The 26,052-nt window shown below is 42.9% G+C and overlaps 1 protein-coding gene across 6 annotated transcripts in view; it reads left to right on the top strand.

Annotated features, from left to right (window-relative positions):
* The window catches only part of WDR86 (WD repeat domain 86), a 65,430-nt gene extending 43,460 nt beyond the window's left edge, over positions 1-21,970 (top strand). For all 6 annotated transcript variants that reach the window (XM_016426249.2, XM_016426250.2, XM_016426252.2 and 3 more), the window contains exons 5-7: positions 13,701-13,836; positions 18,066-18,169; positions 20,765-21,970. In XM_016426249.2, the coding sequence (XP_016281735.1) occupies positions 13,701-13,836; positions 18,066-18,169; positions 20,765-20,989 (465 nt within the window). In that variant the 3' untranslated portion in view covers positions 20,990-21,970. The remainder of the gene's footprint in view (positions 1-13,700; positions 13,837-18,065; positions 18,170-20,764) is intronic.
* The last annotated feature ends 4,082 nt before the right edge of the window (positions 21,971-26,052 follow it).

Raw genomic sequence — 26,052 nt, 5'->3', positions numbered from 1 at the left:
AAAATAACCCAAACTCTGCTCCTAAAAAGGACAGATTCAAGTCTCTCCAAGCCACGGCGCAGCATGAGATCAGGAAGATGCAAGACCGATGGTGGGGAAAAAAGGCAGAAGAAATCCAGCGGTTTGCTGATATGAAAAACTACAATTTTTCAGTGCCCTCAAGACTATCTATGGGCCATTAAAACCCAGCACCACTCCCTTGTTATCCTATGACGGTGACACTCTCATAAAAGATAAAAAAGGCATCAACAACAGGTGGAAAGAACACTTCAGTCAGCTTCTCAACCGACCCTCTTCAGTCGACCAAAGCACCCTTGACCAGATCCCCAAAAACCGCTCCATTGAACAACTTGACGTCCCTCCTTCAATAGAGGAAGTCCAAAAAGCCATTAAACAAATGAGTGCAGGCAAGGCACCCGGTAAAGACGGGATCCCAACTGAGGTGTACAAGGCCTTAAATGGAAAGGTGCTCCAGGCATTCCACATAGTGCTGACCAGCATATGGGAAGAGGAAGACATGCCCCCAGAACTCAGAGATGCCTCCATCGTAGCCCTATACAAGAACAAAGGCTCACGAGCAGCCTGTGACAACTACAGAGGCATCTCACTACTCTCCACTGCCAGAAAGATCCTCGCCCGTGTTATACTCAACAGACTCCTGTCATCGGTTTCAGAGCAGAACCTGCCTGAATCACAATTTGACTTCCGACCAGATCGCAGCACCATCGACATGGTCTTCACAGTGAGGCAAATGCAGGAAAAATGCCTTGAGCAGAACCTGAGTCTCTACATTGTCTTCATAGACCTGACAAAGGCGTTCGACATAGTGAACAGGGACGCATTGTGGATGATCCTCAGCAAGCTCAGTTGCCCAGCAAAATTTGTCAAACTGATCCAGCTCTTTCATGTCGACATGACAGGGGAAGTCCTATCTGGTGGAGAGACTTCCAATCGCTTCAACATCTCCAATGGCGTGAAACAAGGCTGTGTCCTCGCTCCAGTGCTATTCAACCTATACTTCACCCAAGTATTACGACATGCTGTGATGGATCTAGACCTGGGCGTCTACATCAAATACCGACTGGATGGCTCACTATTTGACCTTCTCCGCCTGACTGCAAAAACAAAGACAACAGAGAGACTCATCCTGGAAGCTCTCTTTGCAGATGACTGTGCTCTCATGGCCCACCAAGAAAATCATCTTCAAATCATTGTGGACAGGTTCTCCACTGCAACAAAACTGTTTGGCCTGACTATCAGCCTCAGCAAAACAGAGGTGCTGTTCCAACCTGCACCAGGGAGGCCAACGAATCAGCCGTGCATTACAATCGACGGCACACAGCTTTCTAACATCAACACTTTCAAGTACCTGGGCAGCACCATCGCCAACGACGGGTCCCTAGACCACGAGATTAATGCCAGGATCCAAAAGGCTAGCCAGGCACTCGGGCGGCTGCGCTGCAAAGTCCTCCAACACAGCAGTGTAAGCACTGCGACGAAGCTCAAAGTGTACAACGCAGTGGTCCTCAGCTTGGTCCTGTATGGTTGTGAGACATGGACACTGTACCGGAAGCCCATGAAACAGCTGGAGCAATTCCACCAACGCTCCCTCCAGTCAATCATGAGGATCCAATGGCAGGACCGAATCACCAACCAGGAAGTCCTCAACAGAGCCAACTCCACCAGCATCGAAGTCATGGTCCTCTAAGCCCAGCTACGATGGTCTGGACACGTCATCCGCATGGACCCACAGCGAATACCAAGACAGGTATTCTATGGTGAACTGTCAGCTGGACTCAGGAAACAAGGTCGACCAAAGAAAAGGTTCAAGGATCAGCTAAAGTCCAACTTGAAGTGGGCTGGCATGACACCAAAGCAACTAGAACTCGCTGCCTCTGACAGAAGCAGCTGGCGAACCCACATTCACCATGCCGCCTCCACCTTTGAAGATGAGCGACGTCGACGTCTTGCCGCTGCGCGTGAACGCCGACACCAGGCCACAACCGCACCTCCCATTACAACTGGAGTCCCAGGCCCCACGTGCCACAAACTCTGCGCCTCAGCCTTTGGACTCCAAAGCCACATGAGGGTACACCGTAGATGAAACTGCACAAAGACAATAGTCATACTTGATCACCGAGAGACTACCACTATATACTATACTATGGATTTAAAGTTGGAAGGTATCTTAGGGATTATTTTGTATAATCCATTCCTTTTTATAGATAAACAGATGTCCAGAAAGATTAATTAGTAAGAAATGGAGGCAGGATTCAAAAACCTTTGACTCCAAATCCAATATCTTTTCCATTTTGCAATGTTGCCTTTTTATAGTATTTCGAGAGGGAATGTCTATGGATTGTGAAACTATGGGCAGGAAACTTGGAAGACTGAAGGACTCACTTGATATGTGAGTTACTGCTGAAAATGGAAGGTAGAGAGAGGCTTTACAACAGAAATGAGTTTGTTGGAAAATTATTGTCTAGCTAAGATGTTATTGTAAGAAATTGAGATTTTGTTTTCTGGGCCATAGTTTAAGATACAAGAGTGGTTTTTGGCCAGGACTAGGCTCTTGGCCAGGAATGGAGTGCATCTAATGAAGATCAGGAAAAAAAGGATTTGCCTGGAGACTTATTGATCAGATTCAAAGGACTTTAAAGAAATGGAGGATGAAAAATTGCTCAGATTCCCCTGCCAAACCATAAAGTAAAGGGAACAAGAATATGACAATGGAAGAAAAATAGCAGTTGAGGCTTCTAGTAAGATATAATGATAATTATAAATGAGAAAGAGGAGACAGAAGCAGTAATCATGGCCTTGGAGATATCTGTAAATTAAGATACACAAAACCAGAAATTTTAACATCAAGAGGAAAATGTGAATTTTCAGATATCCCAGAGAGTCATCAGGTTGTGATGGATTACTATAATGTCGCTGGAAAGGTAGGCCCTCTTTAAAAGGATTAAGGTGGATAGAAAGGGATTTAATGAAGTAGAAATGTATATTTAAAAAAAATAATAGTCTTATGCCTTCTGATTTTTTTAAAAAACAGGGGCATTTATTTTGTTGTTGGTGTTTGTTAAGTTGGATTCTTTGTGACCCTATTTGGGGTTTTCTTGGCAAAGATACTAGACTAGTTTATCACTTACTTATCCATCTCATTTGATAGATGAAGAAACTGAGACAAACAGTTAAGTGACTTGCCAAGCAAGAGTCACACAACTAATAAGTTGTGGTCCAATTTGATTTGGAAAATCTGATTTGAAAAACTGAAGTCCAATTTGAACTTAAGTCTTCCTGACTCTAAGCCTGGTGCTCTATCCACTTTACCACTTATGCAATGCACAGGGAGCTAGCTGGCTTAGGGAACTAGAAAGACCAAGGTTCAAATCCTGCTTCTGACACATCCTGCCTATGTAATCCTGGACAAGTCATTTAACTTCTTATTACTGCAGGAAACACTCTTACTCTAAGATGCAGAGAAATTGGTAGAGGAAGCTTCCTCTTCTGGGAGTTCTCTAAGCTCTAGCCTAGTACCTATCCTTCTTCTATTGCCTCCTCATGGTTTAGCAATGATCTTGGCTTCCCAAAAGCTGTGCCATCACAGTGAAAGCTCTCCTGGTACTTCCAAGCTGGAAAAGGTTTGAGATGTATGATAGATTTTATACTGACTGCCTAGAGACCCACTGAATTAAGTTCAGAGAGGTTTATTACCAGGTTGTCTCTGAAGATTAAGTCCTGATAACTCCAACCAGCAATGAGCTCTTCACTTCCTGACCACCTATCATCCTTATTATTGTATTCATTATACATAAAATAACAATCCATCAAAAGTGGAATCTTATGTTCCATTACATTACACTATACTACATTATATTAATTATATCCAGCAAATAGTTCTACTTAGATGTTTCATTATGGCGTAGAAGTGATCCCAAGTTCTTTTTTTTTAATTATTTTTATTAACTAATTTGTTTGTTGGTTATATTAAAATTCCCAAGTATCTCCCTTCCTCCCTTCACTCCCCATACTAAGAAAGGCATCATTTGACAAAAATATATGTATGCAAGGGCAGCTAGATGGATTGAGCACCAGACCTAGAAATGGGAGGTCTGGGGTTCAAATTTTGCCTCAGACACCTCCTAACTGTATGACCCTGGGCAAGTCACTTACCCTCCCCTCCAAGCCTAGCCCTTACCACATTTCTGCTTTGGAACCAATACACAATATTGATTCTAATGTGGAAGATAAGGGTTTAAATAAATATACACATACACATAGCTATGGATTTCATGCTTCTGTTTATCAGTTCTTCCTCTGGAAGTGTTTCTTCACAAGTTATTCTTCAAACATCATTTCTGTCACTCCAGGTTCCAATCATTTAGCTTTTCAAAATTTCATGTAAGTCTTTCCATGAAAAAAAAAAATTGACGTGCTCATCAGTTCTCATGGTGCAGTAGGACTCCAGATCCTGAATTCTTGAAGGTCATCCCAATGGAGTGTAAGATCTAATAAGTACTCCCAGCCTGGGAAGACTTTGTTCAAGTTTGATAATGGATTATCATATAGATACCACCATGGCTAAGTTTGGAGGGGGTTTTCATTGGGTTAACTCAGGCTGATAAATTCTTAGCCCCAGAGACGCCTAAAGATCATTTACTAAGTTGTTTAAGGGCTTGTGATCAGTATCAATCGAAGTCTTAAAACAATATGGTACTGGGTGGGTATGGACAAACCTAGAGGAAAGAAGGAGCATGATATGAGTAAGGATAAAAAGAGGGAAAAACATAAATGATATCATGGCAGGAGCCTGTTATAAACATCATCTAGGTCAGGAGTAAGACATGGGTAGGGAATGCTTGGCATATTGCCCACCCCTCACTCCTGAGGTGCAGAAGCAAATATGGCATTGTCAGGAAAATTCAGTGATCTAGACATCTGCTAGAGAATTTTTTAATTTGTTTGTTTTTGAGGAAAAAAATCTGATAAACATTAAAAAAATTTTTAATCCTTACCTTCTATTTTAGTATAAGATAGAAAGATGGCAAGGGCTAAGTGTTAACTGATTTGTCCAGAGTTACACAGCTAGGAAGGATCTAAAGTCAAATTTGAACTCAAGCCTTTTTGACTCTAGGCCTGGCATTCTGTGCATTGTGCTACCTAGCTACCCCTTCTGATAAGTCTTTGAATTGCCCTGCTGGGAGACAGAGTCAAGATGGCGGCATAGAGGCAGCAAAAGTTCAGACCTCTGAAAACCCTTCCTCACCAATTAAAAACAAAATGCTCCTAGAGGACTGAAAATCAAATCTAACAACAGGACAGAGCTAAAGAACCCTCCTACTGGACTCAACTTACAAGGTATGCCCCCCAAAAGCCTGAATTTGAGAACACTCGGATTTAAGGGGAAGGAAGAAGGAAAGTTCCAGGACCCCTTCCCCACCTACATTACTGAGCCTCCAGCAGTGGCTGGAATCTCTGGGCAGGCAAGGGCTCTAGTCTGGAGGGAATACCTTGTGGGCAAAGCTGTGCCAAGCTCAGGGCTTTGAACACAGGTGACAGGGAGGCATCTGGAGAATGAAGCTCAGAGAAGGCAGCCCAGTCACAGCTGAGACACTCCATATTGCCCACCCCTCACTCCTGAGGTTTGGGCCTCAGGGCACATCCAGCTCTGCAAGATCAACTCCACCCTGGGCTTAATCTTATCAAGCCTTCAGAAGGCAGGGAAGCTCAAACTCCAACACCTGCTCTGAGACTGCTCTGAGAGCCTTGCTGACTAAGCTCCAAGGGTGAAGGCTGACAGAAAAGCCCAAACCCACAGATCCAGCACATAATGAGAGGATTGAGAGTACAGGCAACTACATGGGGGAGAGAAGGGGGAAATGTGAGCAAACAACAGAAAAAGAAAAAAAGAAATTACAATCAACAGCTTCTATCCAGGCAATGAATAGAGAAAATGCAACAGAGGAGGATCAAGGAACAACAAGCAAAATCACAAAAACTCCAGCGAATTGGACACAGACTTTGGAAGAACTCAAAACACAATTAAGAGAGGCTGAAGACAACTGGAGAAAGAACTTAAGAAGCAAGATAAGTCATCTGGAAACAGAGGCACTTGAACTAAAAGAAGAAATTAGTGTCTTGAAAGGCAAAATTAATCAGCTTAAAAATGAGGCAATGGAGGTGAAAGATGACCTCCAAAGAAAATCAGACCAGAAGGAGAAGGATGACCAAAAAGTCGGGGATGAAATTCACTCTTTAAATAACAGAACACAACAATTAGAAGCAAGCAACTTCACAAGGCAGCAGGAAACTATAAAACAAAATCAAAAGAATGAAAAAATTGAGGAAAATATGAAACACCTCATTCACAAAACAGAAGATTTAGAAAATAGGTCCAGGAGAGCTATTGGTCTACTGGAAGATCATCCTACAGGAAATTATCCAAGAAAACTGCCCCAATATTCTAGAACAAGAAAGAAAAGTGGAGATTGAAAGAATCTACAAATTGCCTCCTGTACTTAATCCCCAACTGACAACACCCAGGAATGTCATAGCCAAATTCAATAACTACCAGACCAAGGAAAAAATATTACAAGCTGCTAAGAAGAAGTCATTCAGATACCATGGAACTACAGTGAGGATAACACAGAATCTGGCTGCATCTACACTGGACTGAAAGGCATGGAATATTATATTCCAGAAAGCAAAGTAACTAGGTATACAATCAAGAATCAACTACCCAGAAAAACTGACTATATTCTTATAGGGGAAAGTATGGTCATTTAATAAAATAGAAGAATTCCAAGCATTTGTAAAGAAAAGACCAGACCTGAACAGAAAATTTGATGCCTAAACACAGAATTCAAGAGATTCATCAAAAGGTAATTAAGAAAGGGGGGGGACAAACAAAAGAAAACAAAAAACTTTTTTTAAGGGATCCAATAAGTAAAAATGATATGTATCCTTACAAGAAAAGAGGATATTGGTAACTCTTAAAAATTGTTATTATCACCTGGCTACCTAGAAGAATTATACTTAGAGGGAATAGTGACAAACTGTATAGGATGAAATTCCAAGACATAAATATGTATATAGATATATGTATTCATAAATATATATGTATAATATGTATAAATATATATATATATACACACAACTAGAGTTTTAAAAAAGAGAATAATACCAAGAGAAATGGGAAAAGAAACAAAATGGGGTAAATTTATGTCACGAAGAAGTACATGGCATGGGGGGGAGAACACTTGGAAGGGTAACGAGGTTGGAGATAGGAAATATTCAATTCTTATGTGAATTGCCCTGCTGATCCCTTTATCTTTCAAAATGTAGAGTCTATTTTTTATCTGATTCTAACCAACTAGACTTGATTGAACTGGACATTTCAGGAACATTGAGGGAAGTAATGATAACTTCTTAGCATTCATAGTAGAGAGGACAGATTTCAGTCAGAGAAAATATAAGCAAAATTTCATGATCCAGCGCCAACCACTAAAAGGGAAGTCATCTAAATAGGGATCAATGACTCTCGTGCACAATATTTCAATGATATTCTCCTAAACAATTCCATTAAGAAGGTAAAAGAGAAGAGGCCTAAATGATGTGGCTACATAGGGAGCTCATTGCCATCATCATATTTTTTTAAAAACTAAATAACAAGAGACAAAATCAAGGACAGTTAATTGGGAATGAATACAAAAGTACTGTTGGAATATTATGAAGACTAAATCCAAGAATGAGCTGAGGCTTGGGATAAGTGCCAAGGACAAATGAAAATGGCATTTTTGCTGATGTTGGCAGTAAATAGGACAATGATAATGGAAAACCAAATATAGAGTTTTTCTACTTCTCTTTTCTGCACTAAGACAAATAATCTTCACATTGGGAAAGATGGAGCAAAATTGGCAGGTTGGGAAAGTGAATGATCCTTACGTACAGCTTTGGAATCTAGGGAAGGCAGATTTTAACACCCTAATTTTAGAGAGGAAACTGAAGTCCAGAGAAGTTGCAGTTTGCTCAAGGCCACACAGATAGTTATTAGCAGGAGCAATGTGAAAACCTCTCTCTCTTGAATTAGTCTCCTTTATATTGTACCCAAGAGAAGTAGAAATAGCAAAAGATCACCTAGCTGCCCAGAGCTGAGGTTGACTCAAACAAATTTCATCATACTGAAAAATATGATTGCTAAATTATTGATAGTGATCTTTGAGAAACTATGAAAAACTAGAAGAGTATTCTGAGCCTGGTGATTGCCATGGGTTTGAGCCTGGTTGGACAATTTGATCCAGAGAGTATTGGTTACCATATTGGTATTTGCCAGTAGTGGAGTACCTAGTAGAGTTCCAGCAGGGTATGGACTTGTTCTGCTCAAAACTTGAATATTGACTTGAATGAAGTCAGTAATGACATGCTTATTAAATTTGTGGATGACTCAAAGCTAGAAGGGATTGATTGGCTGGTGATATTCTGAAGGATGGAATCAGGAATCAAAAAGACATTCACAGATTAGAATATTGGGCTGAATCTAAGGAGATGAAATTTAAAGGCTAAGAATATAAAGTATTGTGCTTGGGTTTAAAAAGAAACTACAAAAGTAGAGGATAAAGGAGTATCAGCTAAGGGACAATTCATTTTATTATTATTATTTTTTTAATTTTAGGAACAATTCTCAAGAAAAAGGACCTGTATGTTTTAATAGTTTACAAGCTTCATATGAGTCTGCAAAGTAACATGGCAGCCAAAAAGCTAATTTGTTTTCAGCTTTTATTAATGGAATTGTAGTAAAGTAGCTTCACTCTGCCCAGATGAGATCCCCTCTGGATCATTGTGCTTGGATCTAGGTATCATATTTGGGGAGAAGACAAAGCATGATCAGGGATAGTAATAATCAGGATGTTGAGTTGACTAAAAACCACACTGTTAGAGACATAATTGAAAGAATTTTGGTATAATAGGAATAGCACTGAATTTGAAACCAGAAGTCATGGGTTTGAATTCTGGATTTCTTATTTGATACTTGTATAACTGGATAAGTCACTTAGATTCTGAGTGTCTCTGTTTTCTCATCTATAGAAGGAGGAGTTTGGAGTAGCTAATTTTGAAGGGCCTTTTCAGCACTAAAATCCTATAATCTTTCTGGTCTTAATTGAATATGTTTAGCACAAGGGAGTGGAGACTTAGGGGAAATATGATAGCTGTCTACAAATATTTGAAGGGTTGTTATGTGGAAGAAGGATTAGACTTGTTTTCCTTGGCTTCAGAGGGCAGAAATAGAACCCAGGGGGTGATGTTACAAAGAAGCAGGTTTCAACTCTGTGGAAGGAACAACTTCCTGAGATTCAAAGCTCTCTAAGAGTCTAGTGTGCTGCAACATCAGATAGGAAATGTGTCTGCGTTGGAGGTAGGAATTGACCTAGATGGCCTCTGAGGTCCCTTTTTATGCATAGTTCTGGGACACAAGTAAGGCAGAAACTATTGTTCTCATTTTATAGAAGAGGAAACAGAGGCTTGGAGAAGTTATGGTTTGTCTAAGGTCACATAGATAGTTATTAGCCAACTCTAGTATTAGTCTCCTGGAACCCATTAAGTCCATTTTGCACTGGACCACCCTGCTTACTGATAGTCATCAAGCTCCTGCTACCCATACCCCAAAAGAAGCCCCTTTGAAGAATTATACTTGAGGACGCAGCGTTTAATTTTTCGGAAGTGTTGGAGATAACCTCTAGTCTCCATGATCCTTCACTTCCTGGGTCAACTAATTCTCATTTTTCATTTCACGAGGGATGGTTTCTACAGAATATAAAGTGAGGTGGTACCTGCTGTGTATTCAAGGAAGTGTTTGGGAAGATTAGTGGACTTGGAGAGGGTGAAGAGGATACCACAAGATGATTTGTGGATTTGTATCTAATGGAAATGCATTGCCTTTCCATCCTCCTTAGTCATGGAGTTCTGGCAGGCTTCTTATGCTGTGTGAAGGAGAGGGACTGGTATTCTATTCCATACTTCCTTTCCTCATCTCTCAGGCTCCCTTGGGCCACTGTCAACTAAATAGGAGATCAGCCAAAATGAACAAAGATGAACCCAAGTTAGCCAAGGAAAATATTTCACTGAGCCTCTCTTACTGAGCTCCAGATCCTGGTGGATCAGAATTTGTCATTGTTACTTCCCCATTATTTTCAAACAAGAAAATTGAGATAGGGTAATTTGGAAGTGCTGTAGAGGGCACCAGAGGGTTTTCCCGTTATATTCAACAAACATTTCTTGAGTATTTGTTCTATTCAGAGCCCTGTTTTAGAGGTCAAGGCTTGTGCTCTTGATTAGAGTCTAATGGGGAAACAAGACATATTTACAAGAACAAAAGGTAGCAAGTATTAGTTGGCAAATAAACAAGAGACAATAATGCTACGGGTTAGAGGAAGAAGAGACCTCTGAGTGATAGGATGCAGAGGAGGGACAATTAGAACTGGGCCCTGAGAGATGAAGAGGCCTTAGGCAAGTAGAGAATAGGGAGCATATTCTAGGGAGAGTGAATAGTACATTGAAAGAATCAGTAACAATGATGTATTTGGTGAATAGTGAGCAGACTGATCTAGCCAGAGTTGAAGGTTCATGTAGGATGGTAGGAGACAAAGCTGGAATGATGGGTTGGGTCAAAGTTGTTGAAGGCGTTGGAAGACAAGCTCAGGAATTTGGTATTTAAATGGTAGGAAATGAGGAGCCATCAGTTTCAGCATATATGGAATAAATATGTTTCTGTCCACCCAGCACTGTCAGCCAGAGGGGCATAGGCTCCTTCCCATTTTTTCCCTGTGACTCATTTCAAAGTCCTTTGGTGGCATAGCCCAACTGCTTTTGGCTTGAACTCTGAAGCTCCTCTCACTATAACAGCTTGCTTCTGGGGTCCCCTTCTTCCCAATCCTGGAGGGGATGCCAGTCACCTACTTTAGATCATGACATGGCCCCTGGGATGGGACTGTCCTGTACATTGTGGCCCCACAGTGTCCTCCACCCCAAGAGATTTTGCTCTCCGTACAGTTGTGGTTTATTATGGCCCTAGAAGCAATTGAAGGGTTGTTTTTTAAAATCATAAAAGTATGGGAAGCACTATTTTAGGAAGATTAACCTCATTGCAGATTAATTGTCCTTAAATAAAGTCACGAGAAAAGGATTTGTACCTTGGATGGTAACCAAGTTATCAAGAATAGCATTGAAGGTTTTTCCTAAATGGAAATGTGGAAACGAGAAATAGTAATAACAGCACCAAATTTGGGAGTCAGAAAATCCAAGTTCATATCTGGACTCCCCCCTTGCCTTTGTGTCTTGGGCCAGTTATTTCAATCTCTTCTTTTACTCTGTTTCCTTTTCAGGGCACATAATGCAAGGATGGCCAAATGGTATTTTGGGAAGGACATTATTTGTCAGACCTGTTCTATGCATCTGTTAAACGAGGAGGTTGGACTAGATAGTCTCTAAGATTCCTTTTGATTCTAGATCTATGTGCTTATGCCCAAATGACTTCTAAGATCTGCCAGCTCTTTTCCAAGATCCTTTTAAAATATTTATTAGCACCTACTATGAGCTCAAACCAGTGGTAGGCATCTGGGGAGATATTGACTGAACTACCATAATGCACACATGGTCCATGGAATCTTGGCACTGAAAGGACTATAGAAGTCATCCAATCTAGAGGAAGAAACTCAAGCTAGAGAAATGACTCTCCCAAAGTCATGACATTAGTAGTAAGAAGAGTCAGGATTTGAATCCAGGTCCTCCCATTCCATAGCCAGTGTTTACATACCAGGTTTTCTTTGTCCTCAAAGAACTTAAAATCCAATTAGAATAATATAATACATTTATCCAAAAGCACAGCAGAAGAGAAGAACAAGGATGGAAAGGTGAGGTTTGAGATGGATCTGGAAAGGATTTACATGAGTAAAAGGACTGGGGAGTGGGGGCAGGACAGGAGAGGGAGCAATTAAGGAATTCTGAATTAGGGATAAAAAATGAGTGGAGGGACTGACTAAAAGGACAGCTGGGGCTTCCTTCTTCAGATAAGACCAATGTATGAATTTATCACATAGGGAAAAGGGCTTTCATTTCTGGAGGGAGGGGTTTGAGCACAGAAGGAAGTAGTAATAGTGATGCCATTAAAAAAAAGAAAGTGTTGATGCCACATTTCTTAAACACCCAGGAGGAGACACAGATATGCAGAGACAAATTGGAAATGCTGTGTTCAGTGTAATATATACTCTTTTAAAAAATGAGATTTATGTGATGGAGAATTTTTAAAGGCTGACTGTAAACAATTTGGACAAATGTTAGCCTGGATTTTCTAATATACATGACCTGGAAACCATATGGCTACCTCCATGCTGTAACGGTTTTGAGTACACAACCCTCTAAAAGGACTCCAATTCTTTAAGTGGCCACGGGCAAACAATGTCCCAGCTCCCCAAAGCCAGACCCCTCATGCAGACAGATGATGTTTCCTCAACGTTTCCTCCCTTAGGGAGCATGGGGGAACGGCACCAGAGAGTGCCCTGCCCTGGCTTCCAAGGCATCCCATTACCAGTGTTCCTTCTGAATGGTTTCTTTAATTGGGGCTCCTGCTTGACTTGGAGATGTTTAGTCTAGGGATGTTTTCAAGAATTATTTTCACAGTCTCAGTATTTCTCCTCCTGGGCACTTACACTGGGTCTTGCACAGGGCAATGAGTCTCAAGGGTCCAAAGAACTGTGCCCAGAAAGCAGAGGAAAAACTCAATTCCCATACCTTATACCCCTAATCTTTTCAACTCTCTTCCCTGTATCCCAAAGTCCCTCTGTTTTGGAGTTCATCAGTCTTTTTGTCAAGAAAAACTGGGATTTGGACAAAGATTCCTTTGGATGCCTCTCTCCTCCAAGTGGCCTCCTTTCCCACCCATCAGCCCTTCAGTTTTCACCCCCTGCCATGGTGCCCAAGAGTTTCAGGCCACCACCCCTGACTGTCCAGATTTCTGTTAGCCCCGCTCTCTTCTCTCATCCGCCTTCCTGTTCCTTCTCTCCTTTTCCCCCTCTATGTAAACCCATCTCTAAGCTGTGTTCCCGTTCTTCTCCTTCCTTGTCTTCTTCTTGACCCAGAAGGTGTTAACCTCTCTTATTCCATGGACCCCTTTGGCAGGTTGATGAAAACGATGGGCTCCTTCTCAAAAGAAAGTGTTTAAGTACATCAGATAAAATAGGATTGGTCAACAGTCAGGAGACATTTATGAAGCACCAGCTATGTGCCAGGCACTATGCTAAGTGAGGAGGATACAAATACAAGACGGTCCCTGCCCTCAAAGAGCATATACTCAATAGGGAAGACAACACAAGAATCGAAAAAGAGGATGAGAGGGAACCACCGGAGGCACTTGGCATAAGCAGAGGGAGATGATATTCTAGAGTCAAAACCAAGCAGAGTCTCAGAGAGGAAATGAAGTTTCCCATAAAAGTATGTTTGGGGAATATCTGATACTAGTATAGCAGTATGTGTATGATCATTTATAAATAGATGCATATATGAATTGAGAAAAATAAAAAATATACATATGTTGGTGATTTGGACCCCCCCCCCCAATTCCTTAGTGATGGCGTGTATAATCAAAGAGAATGCTGGGAGCTGGGTTCCAGGGGCTGCTGACTTCTCTCCCTCTTCCTCCTCTCTTGCAGTTGGTGAATCGTCACTTGTACTCAGGAAGTGCAGACAGGACCGTGAAGTGCTGGCTGGCAGACACAGGGGAGAGTGTGCGCACGTTCAGGGCTCACAAGCACAGCGTGAGTGCCCTCAAGTACCACGCTGGCACCCGTAAGTGGCCCCTTTCCCCTGCCCCCCTCCTCTAAGCAGCCAGGCTGATTGGCTGCCTCTCAGACTGCACTGCCACTTTGTAATTAGGAAAGGGAAGCATGATGTGTAGTTTCAGAACAATTCTAATTATTTATAATAGCATGGTGGGGAAAGAATAACTGGACTTTGAATCAGGAACCCTTGGTCCAAATCCTGCCTCTGATAACTTAAGGGCTGTGGGACTCTAGGCACATCACTTCACCCCCTCTGAGCCTCAGTTTCTTCATCTGTAAAATGGTGCAATTTATCTCACAGGATCATTTGTGAGGAAACCAGCCTAGTAAACCTTAAAGTTCTATAAAATATAAGTTGTTATAATTAACTAGTCTTTTTCCATTTACTCCTTGGAAGAGGACTATATCAGAGGGTTCTCTTATTCTCCTCTACCCTACAGATTTGAATCCAGAACCTCTGACTCCAAGTTCATCACCTTCTTCCCTTCCTCACAGGCTGTCATCTCAATTTTCCCATAATAGAGTATAATTGGGATTTCGGAATATTCTGAGCTCCCAAGCTGAAAAGCAGTAAACAAGGATAGAATTCTCACCATCCAAGATCAGAGAGAGAGGGGACAGTATCCTTAGGGTCCCACCACCCACCCTTTTGGAATTCTTATACAGGAAGAAAGGAAATGAGCTACTATGAAGCACCCCTGTGTGAGGCATGGTGCTGAGTGCTTTACAAATGCTGTCTCATTTGATCTTGACAACAACTACAGGAAGCAGGCATTATTACCAGATCTGTTTTATAGATGAGGAAACTGAGGCAGAGAACTGGGAAGTGGCTTGTGCAAGGTCAATAGGTAATATTTGAAATTGTATTTGGACTTAGGTCTTTCTGATTCCAAGTCCAGCGCTCTTTCCACTGTGCCTCTAGCAAACACAGACATATATACCATGTTTGGTTATTCATGAGCATCTACTGTGGATCCAAGCTTGTGCTAAGTGGAGTGAAGGGAGGGGAGAAAGATGATAAGGTCTATAACCGTGAAGATTTACAAGGCACTTTGATAGCTATGTTTCAAGCTAGGTAATCCAAGTGCTGTTCCCCCACCCCCATTTTACAAAGGAGTAAACTGAGTCCAAGAAGCTGAGTGCCCATTATCTCATGCCCATTATGTCTCAAAGTCCACGTGGCAGTCCGGGTTTCTGACTTCAAGTCTGACAATGTCCCCACTGTCTAGAGTTTTCAGAGCTTGCCTCTGATGCCCTGTCAAACCAAACTAGACATGTCACACACTCAACTTTGGTTCTGCCATTCCTTGGTCTGAACCCCTCCTCCATCCCCATCACTCTCACTTCTCATCTTGTCACACCCTCCTCAATGACCCTCCGAGCACCCCTGTAAGAGTCTGCCTCCCTCCCCTCCTTTCTGCTCCGACAGAGAGGGCTGGGGTGAGGAACAAGGAGGAAGCTGATGACTAGGTGACAGGATCAGGCTCCCCAAGAGCCAGAAATTCCACTTTCACAGTCAGTCACACAAGTGTCAGATGGGGATGGCACTAAGTGTCTGAGAATAGAACCCAGGACACTCTCAAGAGGCTGGGGGCAGCGGGGGAGCGTCTGACACAGAAACAGAGACATTGATCTTTTCGGCAGCCTCTGTCACAGCCAGGGAGTGTGACTGAGATTCTGCTCCCAAACTCGAGTTGAAAAATCAAGGAACTGACTGACTTAACAGCTCTAAATCAGTCCCTATTTGGCTGCTTCACATGGCACCATTTCCCATCAACAATACCAACGCCAACATCCCATCTCTGGTCCTCGTGGCTCAGAGCAAACCTCACTGCCTTCCTCCATGATGGTCATGGATAAAGAGCCTGTGCTATCGATGTTCTTTTTGATAAGGACTCAAATATAGGCAGCCTCTTTTTTTTTCTTTTAAACCCTTACCTTCTTCTGCCTTTGAATCAATACTAAGGATAGGTTTCAAGGCAGAGGAAGCATAGAATCCTTCGTTCAGCATCCTGTCTCTGTGCTTTCAAGGTGGCTTTTTCTGGGGGCGAGAGGCAGGAGGAGTGAAGGGCATTTGACAAGCACACTTTTCTCTTTGCCTGTTAAAATGCTTCCTTTCTTTCAAGACTCCATTCGAGTGAATGGGGACAGAAGGAGCCAGCTCTTCCATCTGTGGGTGGAACCTCCCCCATTATAGGAAGATCTCGTGTGTCAGAGAGCCCTGTCAGGTTTGCAGCAGAGGATTCTCCCCATAAAAGTCTGGGGGTGGGGGGGAGCTTGTTCTAGGTGGAAGTAAGGAGGACTTGGAGACAAAGGAGATCCTGACTTTTCCAATACTACTCCCACCTCATTCATACTTTGGACCGAAGATTCCTTGTCTGTGAGATGAAGGTGCCAGACTAGATGGTTTCCAAGGTCCCTTTCTTCTTTGAACCCTATGATTCTGGCTAGGTGGAGGGGGTGTGGGGAACATGGTAAGCCTGGGGGGACCAAATATCTCCATTGTGCACATGAAGAAGACTTTTTTCTTTTAATTTGTGCTGTTTAACTACGCTTTGCAGCCCATTCTTAGATGTCCTTCTGGCACCATTGTTAGGAGGGTAGGCTAACAGCAGGAGGAGACAGGGATGCCATACAATCCAAACCACAAGAATTATTAACCCCCTGCTTTGGGCAAAGCGCTGGGGACTCAGATGCTAGGGTGATTTTTCTAAAGCAAAGGTCTGATCATGTCATCCCCAGCTCGCTAAGCTCCAGTGCCTCCCTGTTCCCTCCAGGATCAAGTATAAAGTTCTCTGTTGGGCTGTACAGCTAGCTCCTCATAGCCTGGCCTTTTCTTACCTTTTCCCACTGTAGGCCCCTCCACAACTCAACAACTCAGCAACATTGGCCCATTTCCAAAATCTCGAACATGACAACCCGTCAGCAGATTTATGCATTCCTACCTGCTATTTTCCACACATGGAATGCTCTCCCTTGATTTCCCTGGCTTCCTTCAACATTCAACTTAAATACCATTTTCTGCTGAAAGACCTTTCCTGATCTTCTGAGCTGCTAAGACCTTTCTCTCTCTGATTGCTTCCCATCTCTTCCATATCTTTATTAAACTTTTTTCCCCGTTTGCATAGAAAAACAATTTTGGACAATTATTTTATGATATTTTGCAAAGTTTGCATTTTATCATCGAGGTAATAGGAAACCAGTGAGAGATAATGATCCCTATTTTATTTTTAAAATACATTTATTATTTTTAACATTCTTTTTTAAGTTTTGAGTTCCAAATTCTCTCCTTTCCCCCATTGAGAAGGCATGCAAAATGATTTCAGTTATACTTGTGAAATCATGCAAAACCTATTTCTATATTAGCCATATTGCAAAAACAAAAAAAGGCAAGAAAAATAAGGTATGCATCAAGCAATTTGCAGTAATAGTTCATCGGTTCTCTCTTTGGAAGGGGATAGCATTTTTCATCATAAGTTCTTCAGAACGGTCTTGGATCACTGTATTGTTGAGCATAACTCATTCACAGTTGATCATCAGACATTATTGCTGTTACTGTATACAGTGTTCTCCTGGTTCTGCTCATTTCACTCTGCATCAATTCATGTAAATCTTCCCAGATTTTTTCTGATATTATTCTGATCATTTCCTACAGCACAATAATATTCTGTCATAATCATATACCACAGGTTGCTCAGCCATTCCCCAGTTGATGGACACCCTCTTGATTTCCAATTCTTTGCCACCACAAAAAAATTGCTATGAATATTTTTGTACATACAGGTTCTTTTCCTTTTCCTCTGGTCTTGTTGAGTTACAGATCTAGTATTGATTGGGGTTGATGGATCAGAGGGTGTGCACAACTTTATAGTCCTTTGAACATAGTTCCAAATTGCTCTCCACAATAGTTAGAACAGCTCCCAACTCCACCAGCAGGACATTCGTGTCCCAATTTTTCCACATCCTTTCCAGTATTTGTCATTTTCTTTTTCTATCTTGTCAGAATTGTTTTGATTTGTATTTCTCTAATCAGTAGTGATTTAAAGCACTTTTTAAATATGATTATTGATAGCATTGGCATCTTCTGAAAACTGCCTATTCATATCCTATCATTATTTATCAAGTGGGGAATGGTTCTTATTTTTATGTACCTGTTTTATTGGTGGAGAAACTGAGACCCAGAGAGGGGCAGATGCTTTCTTGTCACCCAACATCTACCTCTGTTTCTTTTCTTAGTGTTTACAGGCAGTGGAGATGCCTGTGCCCGAGCCTTTAATACTGAGTCTGGTGTGCTACAAAGAGTATTCCGGGGCCACACCTTCATCATCAACTGCATCCAGGTAGGGCCAAGAGACCTGGAGATTTGGAGCTTATTGATATGATTATGGGAGGATAGAAAAAGCTGAGTTTGGGGCTTACTTCAGCCTTAGAAATGTATCGCGTTCTCCCTTTAGCTCCATAATCTCTCACAGACCCTTTCTCAGTCATTTATTTGACCCCTTAGTGTATGCACTGCGGGCCAGGCACGTTCCCTTCTGAGGCGGTGGCTTTCTTTTAGGGGTACGTTGGGGGGTTTTATCAAGAGCTCGAGGGAGTCGGGAGTGGGAACAAATGGATGTGGAGACGGCTTTAGGGATTACCATCAGTTTTATGGCTCCTGCCTCCTGGTATACAACTCAGAACTTCTCTTTCTTTCCTTTTGTTGGGAAATAGTAAAAGGTTCCTTCACCCCTAGTGCCCCTGGGATTTTATATGTATGGTATTATTATAGTAATAAATATTATAATTTGTATTATGGAATTGTCACAACTAATAATATAATGTATTTCTATGGGGGGAAGCGTAGGCAGATTGGCGTTAGGGAGGACTAAACCAAGGATGGAAACTAATATACAATGTCTGCACACCCTTAGTAGATCTCAGGATCAGAGATGTAGACCTTTATATTGCACATAAGGAAACTGAGGCCAGGGGAGGCGCAGGGTCTACCCAAGGTTGCATAGAAGGTCCCCCAGGTAGATTGTACAGTTGAATGGAAATGAATTGAGACAGGAATAGCCATGACCCCTTTGGAGCATGTAACATTCTTCTCTGCGAGGAGAAATACTCGAATCAGTCCCTTTGTACGTTTCCTGGGGCACCAGCTCTCGGAGGACTGAGTTCAAATCCCATCTCCTCCCCTTACGATATTGTGACCATTGAGTCTTACTGCTCCTCGGTGTCTCCATCTGACACCTAACGTGGTCGCACCAGATGTTCTCCAGGGTCCCTTCCAGCTCTACATCTATGATCCTCTTCTCCCCAGTTGCCTTCTGCAGATCCTACTGGCTCTGGTTGAGAGTGGTTGGCCCAACGGGCAATGTGAAAACTCAGCAGATTGTTGTTCTTCCAAAATTCCCTATTAAAATACAAATATCAGGAAGGGCTTACATCTCAAGCCATCATCCCCTCCTCTCTTTGTTCATAGCCAGCGTGAAATCTTGTCTTAAGGTTTTCTCAGATAATACTTCAGCGGTTCACTGATTCCTTATTTTTTAGTTAACGGTTTCATTCCTAGCTAACAACTTAGTTAGCAGTGAATCTCTTAGCCTAGGGCTGATTGTCTGTCAGCAAGCTGTGAATAAGCATGGGACGTGGTAAAGTTAGTCCCCAACCAGCATTTATTAAGCCCTGACAATGTAAAAAAGGCCAAAATAAAACAATACAAACAGAAAGAGCCACAGGAGGCTCAGGTCTGGGGTCAGGGTCCGGGTCCCAAGAAAGAGGCTGTGATGGGAAGGTGGGAGGCCGCAGCAGATTTGTTTTCTTCTTCACAGTTTTGTTAAGAGCTTTGTGGAGCAGCTCAGAATCTTCTGACATCTTTGGCCTCCTATTCCCCTGAGGGTCATTCAAAAGACGGGTTCCCTGCCCTCAAGGAGCTTTCAGAATGTCAGTGTGCCCTGTGCCAGGGAGCGCCCACGTCGATGAAGTCCCAGACATCGAAGTAGGATCACAGACTTAAAAACAGCAAAGAAGCAAAGTGGACTGGCCAGAAATGTTACGGGGCTCCCTATTACTTTTGAGACAAAAATACATTTTATTGACGTTGAAGGTCCTCCACATTCTGACTCCAGTCCACTTTTCTGGCTATTTTTCATCTTGCCCGCCTGCCTCCATGTATCCCCTAAACAGGGAAGGCGCTGCTTCCTAAATCCCTCCCCTTGCTGGAATTCTCTTCTTCAAGAACCAGCCCAAGAGCCAAGAACTGCACAAAGCCTCCCCGGAGGCCTTCAGCTGAAAGCAGTCTCTTCCCATCTCCTGCTCCCCTGCAGGGCTTTGTGGGAAACTCTCTTTGTGGCGCTCTGCCTTAGAGGACGGGTCTCTGGATGCTCAGTGTGTCCTCTCTGCCTCACTTAAGCCTTAACTAGGTCAGGGCAGCAGCTTTTCCTAGGATACTCACATTTAGCAGGGACAAATATTTTTAAAGATTGTGCCATTTAAAAATGTGTTGGGTGTCTATTTTGACGTGTGTGCTTCAGAAATTTGGAAATTTAGTGCCTCGTTAGCAGGAATAATGAAGAGTAGCTGGCCTTCGCGTAGCAATTTAAGGCTTTCAAAGAGTTGTGTTCTCTTATTTCATCCTCATAATGATCCTGGAAAATAGGCGCCATTATTATCCTCCTTTTAAAGAGGAAACGGGGCTTGAGGGAGGTTAAATGATTTGCCCGCAGTGAATAGTTAAAACAGGAAGCTGGGTGGTCTTATCTCTGCTCCTCTAAGCACGGTTTCTGCCCCAGCCCCCAGCAGGGTCACAGATAAGGAGCCTAGTGAGGGTAGGTTTGTGTGATCTGAACGGGATGGACAGCACTGGCTTCCTTCACGGGGTCTGTCGGTCATTGGGAGTTTGCCCCAGAAGCGTTGGCGGAGCAAGATGAAAAATACCGTCTTCATTTCAGGTTCACAACGAGCTGCTCTACACGGCCTCCCACGACGGCACCCTGAGGATCTGGGACATTCACGGAGTCTGCAAGCAGAATCTGCGCAGCCGCCCCAAGAGGGAGGTGCTGGCCCAGAGCCGCAGCACCCCCAAGAGGAGCCTCTCCCAGCTCTTCAACAACAAGGTCGGCTGCACAGCGAGCCCCCCTCAGGGTGGGGAGTGTGAGACCATCGAGCTGCTCTGACCGTGAGGCACAGAAGGGACCTCGGTTACCACCGGCTGCCAAAAGCAAGCTGTCCTCAGGTACTCGGCAGAAGGGAAGACGACGGGGTCCCGGGCTTTTCAGTGGCTGAGCGGAGGTTTGAAAATCCACGTCCTGGGTGGGCGCAGAAACTGGAGGCCTGATGGCACAAAAGCCCCCTCCGCTTCCGGGACTTCCGGCCGGGCCTGGCGGAGGAGCTGAAGGACTAGATGAGCTCCCTGTGTGCCGATGATCTTATAGCTGTCATTGTAAACTATTTTTAAAAATTCCTCTCTGCAACCAGCGGCTGCCCGGCCCCGTTCTCAAGGAAACGAGAAATGAAAAGATTCTGCTTTCATTTCATTACTTGGCAAGGGATGAACGGACCCCAGTTACCCTTTTACTTAGCGATTTTCTGGCTCCCTTTTTCTCTTCTCCCCCGGCTGTCTTCCTCCCACCTTCTCTCCCCATTTTTCTCACTCCACACGTTTCTCCCACTTCTCTCCTACTTTTGCCTCTCGTTTCCTCCCCGTATGGTCAGCATTCACCTCCCACTTCCGCCTTCCCATGTGTCTCCCCCTCTTCTCTTCCCTCCCTGGCCTTCCCCCAATGCCCATCTCCACGCTGCTCCACGGTAGATGACCAAGTGAAAGGTCGCAGAGAATACAAGGCGGAGCCTCTCGTAGGGCGACAATGGCTGCCGTTCCTGGGACACTGACTGAGCCAAGCCCAGCTTCTTTCTCTGTCCTGGATCGACAGATCAGACACCAGCCCCTCCACGCCTGGCGTCCTCCCGTGAGGCCAGAGCCTTGACTCCAGAGCTGGATGAAGAGGCTGGGCACGTGGCACACTTTTTCAAAACATTTCCAAAGGGAACCATTTTTGAGCCGTGGATGTGGATGGATCGTTGTCATTTTTTCTTTTGGTCAGTGTCCTATGATTGAGGGGACTCGATAGAAAACTGAAATACATGTTGTTTGCTTTCTTGGTGTGCTTTTCTTGACTTCATTTGGTGGAACCTGTGTTTGTGCAGAGGAGTTGCATGGTAAATCCAGGGGGTGGGTGGTCCGGGGGCCTTGGAGTTCAGGAGGCCCATTTCATAGTCTCACCTCTCACTGATTTTCTGAGCCATAGGCTCCCAGATTGTAAAATTAGGTGGTTCAGTCAGACCATCTGGAATCACAGCCTTTTGACTAACAGACTCCAATTGAAATGAGGGCCACTGAACTACACATAAGAATCCCTGTGGGCTGCACGTCAACTTAGAAAACTACCCATTACGTTTATCCTATTTTTGTATGTTTTGTTAAATATTTCCCAGTTACAGTTTAAGCTCCTTTGGGTTGTATTAGAGTATTGTGGGCCAGGGGTCTGACACCTCTGCTTTAAGCTAACCTTTTCATTTAACACATGGGGAAATAGAGGCCTGGAAGAAAGTCACAGGTCACATAATTCAAGTGGCAGGGTTAGGATTAAAAACCCAATTTTCTTCTGACTTTCCTTCCCACCATTCTACAGCTCCTAATAATTCTTCTAGCTCTAAAATTCTATTTCATAAAACCTTCTTCTCAAACTCCTGTTTGCAGCCACAGTGGCTGTCTGTACTTCCTTAAAAGAGAATCTTATTTATGATGCTCTAGCTACACAATCAGGCCCGCCATCAGCTTGATGCCCATCAGGTTCTCCCAGGGGCACCCAGACTATAAGAAGGATTAGATATGGGAATCTGGAGTGACTACCTAATTCCTCTGTGTACTATCCACACAACCATGTTCCTCTCTTCAGGACTTGGAGGAACACTAAATCCAGGAGAAAATGAAGGGCTGTAAAAAAACAAGGGGTAAGTCCCGCAGCTTCCTGGTTGGGGAGAAGTCCCTTTGTTTTGTGTATGCAGTGGAGAAATAAAGAAGTGCTCTCAGGGTTTTTGGCTTCTCTGCACTTTATAGAAATTTACCTAGGCTGGCCCAGGCTCTCCTCCAGAGTCCTCAATCAATAATTTTAATAGAAAAACAATTTGGCAAAGGGAGAAGAACATAAAGAACAACATAATTCCAACCTTCAAGGAATTTTGAACCTAATTGAAAAGGTTCAATGTACATTTCAGTCCATTTAAATCACACAAAATAAGATGAACAATAAATGTGGCAGTTCAAGGCAGAAAGATATCTGAGGGTCAGAATAATTAAATAAGGCTTCAGGGAAGAACTGGGTCTTGAGGAGTTGGAAGGTGGCTCAGTAGATAGAGTGAGCCAGGCCTGGAGACAGGAGATCCAAGTTCAAATCTAGCCTCAGACATTAATCACTTAATCCCAACTACCTAGCCCTTACTGTCCTGCTTTGGAATCAACACTCTGTATTGGTATGTTACCTTCTCTTAGAATTAATACTGAGTATATCAGAAGAGAAGAGTTTAAAGAAAAGAACTGGGTCTTGAAGAATGGCTAGGATTTGGAGAGGTGGAAAGGAGGGGAATGAGTGCCTGACTGGGTCCACCGTATTTTGAGAACTGCTGTGCACAGTTCTATGCCAGGCACCTTGGAGGATATGTAAAAGAAGACTACTCTCAAAAAGTTTACAAGCTTGTTGAGATGTTTCATTCCAATCAACAAGTCCAACAACTTTTATTAAGTGCCTACTCTGTAGAGTTCAAAGTTGGCTCGCTCTCTGGGATGCGTGTGGCATTGCAGCTCAGGGTCTAGGTGCACAAGATGGCTATCAATGGATATCTGCATTTCCTGATGGAAGCATCAAGATGCTATCTGCTGTGCCATGGGAGGGAAGAGAAGGGTATACGATTTACCATGCCTCCAACCACCCAGGTCCCAGGCTCATCAGAAAAGCTCACCAGATCAGGGTTGTCAGGGGCCCTCTAGGTATAAAACAAATCTCTGTGACATAGAACATGATGCTGTTTGGTGCTAAGGAACAAGTCAAAAAGTCAAGGGTTATAAGCTTGGTAAAGCAGGATCGCACACAATACACCATTTTTATCATCTCGGTTCCTCAGAAATAGCCATGTGAACTTGCTTCATCTTTTTTTTTTTAAACGCTTACCTTTTGTCTTAAAATTGACACTTAAGTATTGGTTCCAAGGCAAAAGAGCAATAAGGGCTAGGCAAGTGTCTGAGGGTCACCTTTGAACTCAGGACCTCCTATCTCTAGGCCTGGCTGTCTATCCACTGAGCCACCTAGCTGCCCTAGGGCCTGCTGCATCTTGAATAAGGAAGTACTAGGAAAAAGCTTAAAAACAACACAGTAACCCAATGAAGTGGCTGCTGAGTGGCTTACCAAAAGAATAAAACAGGAATTCAAGTGGTAAACTTTAGAACTACCAGGCTGACACCTCAGCATCTGTGACTTCATGCAAGGCTCCCCCCACCACTTCCATCCTTTTTGAGGATTTATCCTAGCCTCTTCAGTGTTTTAGGCAAACACCATGTTCATGCTCACAATCCTAAAATCAAAGAATGTTAGCAATTAAAGGAAACTTGGGAGTTCAGCTAGTCTAACTCCTTTTGTAGGTGACCAAACTAAGGCCTGTGGCACAAAATGGCTTGTCAAGATCACACAGTCATGTCTTTGCCCAGATTGGTCCCCTTGTCCATCTTTAACCCTAAATCAAAATTCGACCTTTCCTTCAAGGCCAAGGTAACAACCTATTTTATTCAAAAGATCTACCCAGTTGGGCCCTCAATCTCTTTCTCTCTTCTTAATTAAAGCATTACTTATGGATCAGAGGTCTTGTCTTATGACTCTTCTAAAGCTTTAATACTGAGTGCTAAGTATATAAAGGGAGCTCAAAAGACATCTGATCTTGGGGGCAGCTGAGTAGCTCAGTGGATTGAGAGCTAGGCCTAGAGACGGGAGGTCCTAGGTTCAAATCTGGCCTCAGACACTTCCCAGTTGTGTGACCCTGGGCAAGTCACTTGACCCCCACTGCCTAGCCCTTACCACTCTTCTACCTTGGAGCCAATATACAGGGCCATGGCTGGAGGAACCAAAATGCTTTTTTCCTTACAGTGCGCTACAGAGGATGAATTAATCTACTCAGCTCCCCACCTATTGAGCCTGCTTCTACCACTGCTTATTTTCTTTGAACCAGGAACTAAAAACGCACTTCCCAGTGGTCTACAATGTCCTAAAATTTCTTCCTGACCCATTCTTGCAACTTGAGTGGGTCAGCCTATTCCTTCTTCACCTTTTATATATACATATACATATATATATATATATATATATATATATATATATATATATATATATATATATATATATATATATATATATATAAAATAAGCAAAACTTGCCCAAAAGAGGAACTCCCAAATTTTGAGCCAAGTTCTTATTCTGTTATTTCCTTCAAAGAATGGGCATTTTTTAATGTTTTGTACTCTGTCTAAACCTTTTATGGGGCAATGTAGCAAGGACAGGAACATGCTAGTACAATACAGTAGCTCCTTTCCTTTAAAATTACAGCAGCATCTGTGAATTTCCTATCTATGCCATTTTCCAGCCTTAAGAGAAGAGGGTAACTAATATTGAAGGAGCTTATAAGCCAAAAACCTTGAAATAACTCAAAACAATCCTTTTAGGATCTATGACAATGCTGTGGAAAAAAGGAGTGTTAAACATGCCCATTTCACAAATGGTTATAACACAGACTCAGTTCCACAGCCAGCTCTGAAGCTGCAACACAACAAAATCTGAAAAACTTCTAATTTTCTTTTTGGCTTGAAATTATGTGAACTCCAAGTCTACAATGAAGTATAACACTAAACCTTCCTCAATTTGTCTGATTAAAGATGTGGAATCAGGTCAAAGAACCAAAGGGGGAATAAGCAAACTTACGGTTTACTGTCTGAAGTGAATGAAATGATGAGAAATGTCCCTCGCCCACTGAAATTAAACTATTGCCCCAATAGTGGCGATAGTTTCAGTCTCTTGATAATAATTATTGGCCTTTGGGGTCAACATCTGCCCTCAATTACAAGTGGACCCCACTGATTTTAAGGAGCAGAGTTACACTTGGTTTCTCCTTTATGTACTCGTTACATAGGAAATCTTGG

The sequence above is a fragment of the Monodelphis domestica genome, chromosome 5 (genome assembly GCF_027887165.1).
Source record: "Monodelphis domestica isolate mMonDom1 chromosome 5, mMonDom1.pri, whole genome shotgun sequence".
NCBI classification, from domain to species: domain Eukaryota; kingdom Metazoa; phylum Chordata; class Mammalia; order Didelphimorphia; family Didelphidae; genus Monodelphis; species Monodelphis domestica.
This window is presented reverse-complemented; position numbering and strand designations above follow the sequence as displayed.